Source organism: Rana temporaria, chromosome 5, assembly GCF_905171775.1.
Source record: "Rana temporaria chromosome 5, aRanTem1.1, whole genome shotgun sequence".
Taxonomy (NCBI): domain Eukaryota; kingdom Metazoa; phylum Chordata; class Amphibia; order Anura; family Ranidae; genus Rana; species Rana temporaria.
The window spans coordinates 117,183,094-117,194,154 of record NC_053493.1 but is presented as its reverse complement, the minus strand read 5'-3'; the positions used below and the strand labels follow the sequence as shown (position 1 = coordinate 117,194,154).

At 44.0% G+C, this 11,061-nt stretch overlaps 1 protein-coding gene across 2 annotated transcripts in view; it reads right to left on the bottom strand.

Annotated features, from left to right (window-relative positions):
• Positions 1-324: 324 nt before the first annotated feature.
• NOD1 (nucleotide binding oligomerization domain containing 1) overlaps positions 325-11,061 on the bottom strand; it is a 101,797-nt gene continuing 91,060 nt past the window's right edge. The window contains exons 11-12 of one of the 2 annotated variants that reach the window (XM_040353052.1): positions 6,685-6,768; positions 325-1,083 (exon numbers count right to left, since the gene is read on the bottom strand). In XM_040353052.1, coding sequence (XP_040208986.1) covers positions 1,011-1,083; positions 6,685-6,768 — 157 coding nt within the window. In that variant the 3' untranslated portion in view covers positions 325-1,010. The remainder of the gene's footprint in view (positions 1,084-6,684; positions 6,769-11,061) is intronic. The other variant, XM_040353053.1, reaches the window with a different exon arrangement.

The window sequence follows — 11,061 nt, the reverse complement described above, 5'->3', positions numbered from 1 at the left end:
CACGTACCACTTATGTAAACGACATAAAATTCGACGGCTGTTCCGACGTCCATACCTTAACATTGGCTGCACCTCATATAGCAGGGATAACTGAACGACGGACGTAAGCCTTACATAAACGGCGTAGCTGGCGCAAGTACGTTTGTGAATCGGCGTATCTAGCTCATTTACATATTCTATGCGTAAATCTACGGAAGCGCCCCTAGCGGCCAGCGTAAATATGCACCCTAGATACGACGGCGTACTAAGACTTACGTCAGTCGGATGAAGCAGGAATTCAGGCGTATCTAGTTCCCTGAATAGCACGCATAGATACGACGGCGCAACTTTTAACTTACTCAGCGTATCAATAGATACGCCAGCGTAAATCGTACCTGAATCTAGCCCATAGTGTTCTACTGGTTAGGGAGTGGGGAGAAGCCTTCTTCACCAGCAGAATATAATAATCATTGCTGGCTGCTATAGCTGAACTTTTGTTTAGTTCTAATTCTTGTGGTTGAAAGTAAGGCTTTCTTAGAGGAAAATGTGATAATCTGATCCTTCAAACAATAACTTTGTCTGTACACACACCCCTACCTCCCCATATATCAACCTGCCTACTTAGGGTTCATAGACTGGTTGGGTTGGATTTTTCTAGCCATCAGATTACCACTGTTTTTGCCTGAAATATGGTTAGTCAGCACCAGTGTTGTCTGCTCTGCACTACCCCCTCTCTTTCAGAGGTGTGAGCATGCATATTCACTATTACAAATAGGCAACTTGGACGTCAGATTGTGCCTGCACATCAGATGTATGTATGCAGCTTGACTGGAACCTGCTGCAAAATAAAAGTAATATTGCCACGTAACTGATAAATCACAGCTTGCTAGTATATACAGGCTAAGCCTGTCTATGAAGTACCCCTTCAAAGGGCCGACTACAAGATAAGCTAAATGTAACAGTCCTTAGTGGTGCCACTTTCCTCTGCACCCGTTTTACGATAATGTACTAAAGTTCTTCCAAGGCACTGGTCAATTAATGCGTATTCTTGCGTTTCTTTCAAAGGGTTCATTTTCACCTGGTGTCAGTGGGTTGCCTTGTAAACTAAAATAAATAAATAACAAACACAGGAAAAACATTAAAGGCCTGATTCGTACATCTTTTTTGAAAACAAATCTATCATCTGAAAACACGTTGCGCAATTAATTCCAAATAAAAAGTATAAATATTTATAGTGGTCTAGTACGACATATATAGATGCAATCCGCCTTCATCTTAAAGTGCTTCTACAGTCAATTTTTTTTTACCATGTAATGCCCCAGGCCGGTCCGCTCTATGGGAAGGTTTATGGTGCCCCAGCAGGCAGCCGTCCCCCAGAGGCTGGACCGAGACGGGCAAAATGTACACCCCTCACATATACCCAGTGAAGGGAATAGCCTCAGATGATGCACAGAGATGAAACAAATCCTCCTACATAAGTTTTACATGGGTGGGAATATTGGGCTTACACTTTGTGAGAGCTGACTGGAGAAAAGGGAACCCCCCCAAACGGAGGAAAGGGACCCCCCCAATTGGAGGAAAGGGACCCCCTCCACATAGGCAAAGGAACGAAGGAACATGCAGAGCTCAGTGCTTATCTACCACTAAGCTTCCTCCCAGACACAAAGTTTCAGCTCATGTTATCTCATGTGTCAGAGAACTTGTCAGAAGTGACTCATGCTGATAACAGAGAAATGAAGCACCAGAGAGAAACGACAATTAGAGCTTTTGGTGAGAGACAAGTAAACACTACAGGTATATGTGCTTAGTTCAACTTTCAAGAATGGGGTTTACAACCACTTTAATGCATTCTATGCTATAACACTTACCTGGCTCCTCTTATCACTCCAGTACTGTCCCAGCTGCAGCACTGTTCTTCTATTTCCTGGTATCACAGGCCGCTGCGGTCAGCCAAACTCCCGTGAGAAGGGAGCAGGGTTGTGGCTTACCGGCACTGTCTGTGTTTAGGGACGCACAAAGACCCAGTTTGGTAGTGCGCCTGTATGGGTGTCCCCTTAGCACACTGCTTGCTGGGGGACCCTTGTAGGAAGAAGAAGGAGTGGGCAGTGCTGGGGCACTGCAGAAGGTAAGGTAAGGAACTGTGAGCAGATTTTTAATTTTTTTATCACTTTAAGTGTTAAAAGAAAAAAAAATCATCAGCAACCTCTCTGGAAACCCCTTCTTGTTTCTATCTTTTCTGCCAGTGAAGGGCAGAGGCCTTTATCACAGCAAGGCCTTCTGAAGATCTATGTTCTGCTTTCCAAGAGGTTTTAAAACTAACAACCAAAAATACTTACATCTGGAACAAGGAGCAGGGGTCCCCTATTGGGGCCCATTTGGAATAACAAAATGAGATAAGAAGAAATTGAGCCAGACAAGAGAATGGAAGAACAGTATCCTAAAGGTAAAAAGGCAGAGGCTACCAGAGGAAAGAAGGAAGTGCTGGGCCTCAACACCACACTGACTTTTGCAAGACCAAAATGTTTTTTTGCAAAATAAGGCAAACAGTTTGGACACCCAACTCACAGAGGTGACAACTATAAGGAAAGCAACCCTGTAGGTTAGCATCGAGAGAGGAATGTCTCTAATGGGTTCAAACTGTGGATTCTTAAGCACAGAGAGAACCAGATTAGTTCCCATTAAGTCAAAGGGACAGGCAGAACCATATTGGACTCTCTGCATAAAGGTCTTCATCAACGAGTATGAGGCGAACAGTCTCAGTACAGGAAGAGCAGAGACTTGACTTTCGATGGTGCCGAGAGCCAAATGCTAGTTCTGATCAAACTGCAGGAAGGAGAGGATGTGTCACACAGAGAAACTCCTGGGTAAAATCCCTGAACTTACACCAAGTCAAGAAAGTATTGCATATATGATGATAAACCTTGTGGGAAGTGTACTTCCTAGTCTAGATCATCGTACAAAGCTGATTCAGAGATACCTCTTTCACATAGAACTTGGGATTCAATAGCCATGCCTTTAAATTCAGTGACTAAGAAGCAGGATAGCACATTGACTCAAGGGACATTAGGTTTGGCAGTGCCCATGGTGAGCTGGAAGTCTTACCAGGTAGATTCACCACATCTGCCTGGGCCAATCCAGAGAAATATTAATCACTGCAATGTCCTCCCTCTCAAACCTGTGGAGCAGGAAAGAAAGAAGCTTTTTTTCGGGGGTGGGGGCAGCTATATGAGGGTGTAATGATCTCTCTCAGCCACTCAAGCATCCACTACTCCTGATACAAACCTGTCCAGTTTATCATTGAAAGGCCAGGAGGTCCACATATGATATGCCCCACCTCTAACACAGGTCCTGGAAAACATCCGGGTGTAGAGACCACTCTTCCACCTCCAGACTTATAAAGAAATCTGTCTCCTGACCAGGGGCGGACTGACCATTGAGTCACTCGGGCACTGCCCGAGGGCCCCATGCCACTAGGGGGCCCCATCCGGGTTGCCAGGCTCAGTAAAACCAGGGACAGTATGTAAAAATCTGTGTTTTTTTTAGATCTGTCCCTGATATGTCCGAAAATGACATGCTTTTAATGTGAATATCCCAAGATTTTAGCTGCCCGCCTCTGCACTACCTCCTGGCGTGGTGGCCATCTGTAAGCCAGAGGGGCCCCATACTCTTCTATTGCCCGGGGGCCCCATGAGTTGTCAGTCCGCCCCTGCTCCTGACTGTCTAACCTTGAATGTGTATGGCTGACAAGGCTGAAACATGCAGTCCTGCTCAGGACAGAATCCACTCTATCTCTCTTGCTGCAGAAAGACATGCGATTCCTTCCTGATGGTTTATATATGCTACAGTAGCATTGTCTGGCTGAATCAGGATTGGATGGCTCTTCAACAGGTTGGTCCACTCTGAACAATGTGCAGACAAGTTCCCCAGGACATCTTTCCAACTGGACAGGGTGTGTCTGAAAAAATCTTCCAAAAGACGAGAGGGAATGCCATCGACTCCTGAAAAGGATTTCTGAGCCACCAAGCCAGGGATAGCCTCATTCCTGGTGTCAATCAAATTAGCTCTGATGAAGCCACGTGATGGGGAGTAACTAGTAAGGTCCTACAAACCTTTATGTACCTTTCTATGTTTTTATTTAATAAAATTCAATGATATACTTCACTATAGGATGTCTCTCTGCTTTACACCTGGGCTAACATCGAGGAGAGATCCTGTGAAACCATCTACACCCACAGTGACAGACAAGAGCTGGAGACCAACGCAGAGGAACCATCCCTGGATTATTTATATCCGCACAAGCTGTTATACACCTGCCATAAGGTAAGCGTTCTGTGAGCACAACTTATAGAAGAGCTACATAAGAAGACTGTGAAGACATATTTGTTTGGATATCTGTTTACACAAGGCCACTTCATCATCCATTTTGGGACTTTTTTGTTTACTATTCATCCTATGCATATATTGCACAGTATTGCTGCACTTTGCACTATATTTTTGGCATTTTACCACTAAGTGAATATTAATTTTGGAATATTTATTTAAGTAATATTGATTTACTTAACCAGTTAAGCCCCGGACCAATATGCAGCCTAAAGACCCAAGGTGTTTTTACAGTTCGGGACTGCGTCGCTTTAACAGACAATTGCGCGGTCGTGCGACGTGGCTCCCAAACAAAATTGGCGTCCTTTTTCCCCCCACAAATAGAGCTTTCTTTTGGTGGTATTTGATCACATCTGCGGTTTTTAGTTTTTGCGCTATAAACAAAAATAGAGCGACAATTTTGAAAAAAATGCAATATTTTTTACTTTTTGCTGTAATAAATATCCCCCAAAAACATATATACATTTTTTTTTTCCTCAGTTTAGGCCGATACGTATTCTTCTACCTATTTTTAGTAAAAAAAATCGCAATAAGCGTTTATCGATTGGTTTGCGCAAAATTTATAGCGTTTACAAAATAGGGGATAGTTTTATTGCATTTTTATTATTATTTTTTTTTTTTACTACTAATGGCGGCGATCAGCAATTTTTTTCGTGACTGCGACATTATGGCGGACACTTCGGACAATTTTGACACATTTTTGGGACCATTGTCATTTTCACAGCAAAAAATGCATTTAAATTGCATTCTTTATTGTGAAAATGACAGTTGCAGTTTGGGAGTTAACCACAGGTGGCGCTGTAGGAGTTAGGGTGCACCTAGTATGTGTTTACAACTGTAGGGGGGTGTGGCTGTAGGAATGACGTCATCGATCGTGTCTTCCCTATAAAGGGAATGACGCGATCGATGCGCCGCCATAGTGAAGCACGGGGAAGCCGTGTTTACACACGGCTCTCCCCGTTCTTCAGCTCCGGGGAGCGATCGCGACGGAGCGGCTATAAACAAATAGCCGCGCCGTGGTCCCGGATCGCTCCCCGAGCGGACCCGACCTCCGCATGTAGCGGGGGGGGGGGTCCCGATCGGACCCCCCACCCGCTAATAGGCAAGGACGTACATGTACGCCCATGTGCCTGTACGTGCCATATTGTGGACGTATATGTACATGCGGGGGTCGGGAACTGGTTAATTTATGCACTGATCACTTTTTATCACAATCAACTTAGCCTGGCCAGGGGCAGAACAGATGTGTCCTACCTTGGCAGAACATCGCATAGCAGAAGTCTGGGGCGAGTGCTACCATCGGTCCCAACACTTTAATGCGAAAGCGGAGTCAGAGGGCTTCTGTACTGAAAAGTTCCAATTGAGACAAAAAGAGTCTGAAGCTTCTCCTGGGGAAGGAAAATTATGGCGCGAGATGTGTTCAGTACTAGACCTAGATTCTCCAAAAGATAAGACGTTCCCATCACTGATTTCTGAGAGTTCCGGATCCACCCATGTTTTTTTAACATCTGGACAGTCAGGGAAACGTTGTTTCCCTGGTGAATATTCAAGGCACTGAAAAGAGGCTGAAAAGTAGGACCATGAACTAGTAAGCATCATTTATGCCAATCAAAGCCAGAAAGTCTCGCTGATTAAGGAACGCAATGACGGATCTGGTCAATTCTATCTCAAATTTGTGGACCTAAATTCAGGCATTTAGGGCTTTATAGATGATGGAGCGAATGCCCACTCTGCGTTTTGGAACAGATTAGAGTAAAACCCTGAAACTGCCCTGCAGCTGGGATCAAAACCTTAACACCTTGGTCTAGAAGTCCCCAAAATAACTTAATGGAGATAGGTGAGCCTGTGGAAAGACACAGGAAGGAAGGAGGAAGGAAAGAAGAAATAGGTGAGGAGTGGGCACAGAATGAAACTCAAGCTTGTAACCGTGGGACACCACCTCAGCACCATCAGCAGGCGCACTGCAATCAGCCCCCAAACCTTTAGTAGAAACGCAAACTAATAGGAAAAAATATCACTGATCGAGACCTGAAGACAGGTTTCAGTTTGAGTAAACCCCAAACTGAAATACGGTATGGCGGAGTCGGCAATACAGGTCTAGATATTATTGCAAACTTCAATATTATAGCCCAACTATGATTTTAACTACTGCAATTCATAGCCTTTTTTTTTTTTTTTTTTTTTTGAGTTTATACTTTTTTTCACCACATGTAGTAACTTTTTGTCATTCTCCTTTCCATGGAAATAACTACTGGTCATTTGATAGTATCCATATCTATATTATGGATTTCTTTATCTATAAACATGCAACATTTTGACTCTTACCAAATTTCCTCCAGATTAATGTTATCATCTAGTGCTTCAGTTAACAGATTGGCTCCATGATTTGTGATGTTGTTATTCTGTAGCCTGTAAACAGCAGAAAGGTAAAGTTTACCTCAGCTACAAAAGTACATCAGTAAAAGTATTACCCAGAAAACAGTTATAAGACAAGAAAAATGCAGTGTCATTTTGCATAAGGCAACGCAATATGCAACATACAGCAATAGGCGATGACCACAAGCGAGACATTCTCTCTAAAGCTGACCATAGATTGTTTTACTGGTTGATCGGAAAAAAGGATCAAACAAACAAAAGGATTCTCCCATTCACACTAGCGACGTGGATAGAGGAGCCCTCCTCATTGTACTATTTATTCTCCCAGCAGGGATTCCTCGGCTGTCATAATACACAGATCAGGGCTGCAGCAAATTTTTGAAAGGTCATGTTTAACAGAAGTTGACCATTAGATCGACTTCTGCCGAGCGGGACCGGTCATAAATAAATTGAATTTTTAACTAACTAACTATGGCCAACTTTTCTCAAGGTTACTGCAAAAAAATGGACTTGCGACCTTCAGCTTGAAGGGGTTGTACCGGGGTGATGCTTGCAGCTGCAGGCATCACCCAGGTACCGTTTTTAGGAGCCAACGGTTGCCTTTCTTATAACAATCGATGCGGCTTAGCAGCCGCTGGATCGTTATCACAAGCAGCCGGAGGGTACCTGTCACTGACTTAGGGCTCTTTCACACGGAGCGGATCCGTATTGATCCACTCCGTTAGCCCGTTTGGCTCAGCGGGGATTCCTCCGTTAATTCCCGCTGAGCTGTCAGCGGACAGGGCGGTCCCCGCACACAGTGCAGAGACCTGTGGAAAGACACAGGCAGGAAGGAGGAAGGAAAGAAGAAATAGGTGAGGAGTGGGCACAGAATGAAACTCAAGCTTGTAACCGTGGGACACCACCTCCGCACCATAAAATAAAAATATATTACATTTTTTTTTTTTTTTTTATAAAAAAAAAATAAAAAAAAAGGGGGGTTGCCACCTGGGGCCTCCGGACCCCTTACAGGTGTACTGCCTGTACCCCCCTGATGGCGGCCCTGTCTGCATGGACAACAGAGAGAAGAGAAGAGAACTGTCTGAGGACTTGAGAACCAAAATTGTTGAAAAATATCAACGATCTCAAGGTTACAAGTCCGTCTCCAGAGATCTAGATTTGTCTTTGTCCACAGTGCGCAACATTATCAAGAAGTGTGCAACCCATGGCACTGTAGCTAATCTCTCTGGGCGTGGACGGAAGAGAAAAATGTATGAAAGATTGCAACGCAGGATAGTCCGGATTGTGAATAAGCAGCCCCAAACAAGTTCCAAAGAAATTCAAGCTGTCCTGCAGTCTCAGGGAGCATCAGTGTCAGCTCAAACTATCCGTCGACATTTAAATGAAATAAAACACTATGGCAGGAGACCCAGGAGGACCCACTGCTGACACAGAGACATAAAAAAGCAAGACTACAGTTTGCCAAAATGTACTTGAGTAAGCCAAAATCCTTCTGTGAAAACATCTTGTGGACAGATGAGACCAAGATAAAGCTTTTTGGTAAAACGGAATGAGGCCTACAAAGAATCACGACACAGTACCTACAGTGAAATATGGTGGAGGTTCAATGATGTTTTGGGGTTGTTTTGCTGCCTCTGGCACTGGGTGCCTTGAATGTGTGCAAGGCATAATGAAATCTGAGGATTACCAAAAAATGTTGGGTCGCACTGTAGAGCCCAGTGTCAGAAAGCTGGGTTTGCGTCTGAGATCTTGGGTCTTCCAGCAGGACAATGACCCCAAACATATGTCAAAAAGCACCCAGAAATGGATAGCAACAAATTGCTGGAGAGTTCTAAAGTGTCCAGCAATGACTCCAGATCTAAATGCCATTGAACACCTGTGGAGAGATTTTAAAATTGCTGTTGGGAAAAGGCGCCCTTCCAATAAGAGAGACCTGGAGCAGTTTGCAAAGGAAGAGTGGTCCAAAATTCCGGGGAGAGGTGCAAGAAGCTTATTGATGGTTATAGGAAGCGACTGATTTCAGTTATTTTCAATTTTCAGTTATCCAAAGGGTGTGCAACCAAATATTAAGTTAAGGGTGCCAAGAATTTTGACCAGCGCATTTTTGGAGTTGTGTGTGACATTATGTCCAATTTGCTTTTTTTTCCTCCTTTTTTTGTTTTGTTCCAATACACACAAAGGGAATAAACACGTGTATAGCAAAACACATGTAGCAGGTACTTCTCCAGACTGATCTAATCTATAATGGGAGAACTGTCTGCTGCAGCAGTGTAGGCCTTTTCACCCCCCTTTCTCTTTTCATACATACAGACATTCAGAACTGCTTGTCTGTAAACTCCCTATTGGAAGAGCCTGAGCCAATCATGAGACAGCAGCAAAGGACTGTGGGGAAGAAGATACAAAGCTAGAGGAACTAGGCCAGGGCCTCTTTTTGCCTACACCCCATCAGGAGAGCATCTGCATTCTATGTGTGTGTGGAATCGCAGCCTACCAAGGGACACACAGCCTGCAACTCCAGCCCAGAGGAACAGATTGTTCATGCAGCTCCAGCCCAGAGGAACAAATTGTTCATACAGCTCCAGCCCAGAGGAACAGACTGTCCATGCTAAAGAAGGACACCCTGCAACAGGTCAAAAACTGAATTTTACTGCGACACACCTGCATCTAAGATTGATTGATCGCTCAGGGCAGGACCGCTGACTGTCTACAGGATTTGGTGAGGGGGCTTTGCCCAGGAACCTTTAATGTTTTTCATAGAATACCACATCCAAATATTGTCCACAGAGCTCCTACATTGCCGGTGAAGATAATAAAACGCAATGCTTTGCTTCCAGGACATTGCCGCGTTTGCTCTTAAAGGGGACACACCATGGGTATTGAGACTATTTCACTGGGTGTGTACTAGAGATATCGTAGGTTAGCCTGGGGTTCCCCTTTAGCCACAGCATCCCAAACACACCAAAAGTTATTGTGGAGTCTATTTAATCTGTACATATTGTTACCTATTGCTTTTGTTGTTTGCATAGTGTTCCTGGCTGTTTTCTTTAACCACTTAAGACCCGGACCTTTAGGCAGCTAAAAGGACCTGGCCAGTTTTTGCGATTCGGCACTGCGTCGCTTTAACTGACAATTGCGCGGTCGTGCGACGTGGCTCCCAAACAAAATTGGCGTCCTTTTTTTCCCACAAATAGAGCTTTCTTTTGGTGATATTTGATCACCTCTGCGGTTTTTATTTTTTGCGCTATAAGCAAAAATAGAGCGACAATTTTGAAAAAAATGCAATATTTTATACTTTTTGCTATAATAAATATTCCCCCAAAAATATATAAAAATGTATTTATTTTCCTCAGTTTAGGCCGATACATATTCTTCTACCTATTTTTGGTAAAAAAAAAAAAAAAAAAATCGCAATAAGCGTTTATCGATTGGTTTGCGCAAAATTTATAGCGTTTACAAAATAGGGGATAGTTTTCTTGCATTTTTATTATAATTTTTTTACTACTAATGGCGTCGATCAGCAATTTTTTTCGTTACTCCGACATTATGGCGGACACTTCGGACAATTTTGACACATTTTTGGGACCATTGTCATTTTCACAGCAAAAAATGCATTTAAAATGCATTGCTTACTGTGAAAATAACAATTACAGTTTGGGAGTTAACCACAAGGGGGCGCTGAAGGGGTTAAGTGTGACCTCATTTGTGTTTCTAACTGTAGGGGGGGGTGTGGCTGTAGGTGTGACGTCATTGATTGTGTTTCCCCATAAAAGGAAACACACGATCAATGATGGCGCCACAGTGAAGAACGGGGAAGCTGTGTTTACACACAGCTCTCCCTGTTCTTTAGCTCCGGGGACCAATCGCGGGACTCCAGCGGCGATCGGGTACGCGGGTCTCACGGTCACGGAGCTTCGGACTGGGTCGTGGGCGCGCGCCCGCGACCCACGGCTGGGCACTTAAAGACGTGCTTGTGCCCAGCCATGCCATTCTGCGGACATATATGTGCAGGAGGCGGTCCTTAAGTGGTTAAACTGTTTCAACCAAGTCCTGGGTACTTACACAGGACCTGACTGACTAATGTTAGCCTGAATTTTACTTTTCTTCAAGTAAACAACTGTGTTGTGTATTCCTGCTGGGTTATTCCATTAATCACATTTCTAGGTGTGCCAGAGGGGCTGGGACAGTTCATTGGGGTTGAAAGGCATAGTAACGGACTGAACAAACAAAAGCAGCTCCCTCGGGGGTCTGCTACACATGTGTTACTGCAATACTTTTCGGTGCAAAATACTTGATTTCGGCCAAGACTATATTTATGTGTGTGTGTGT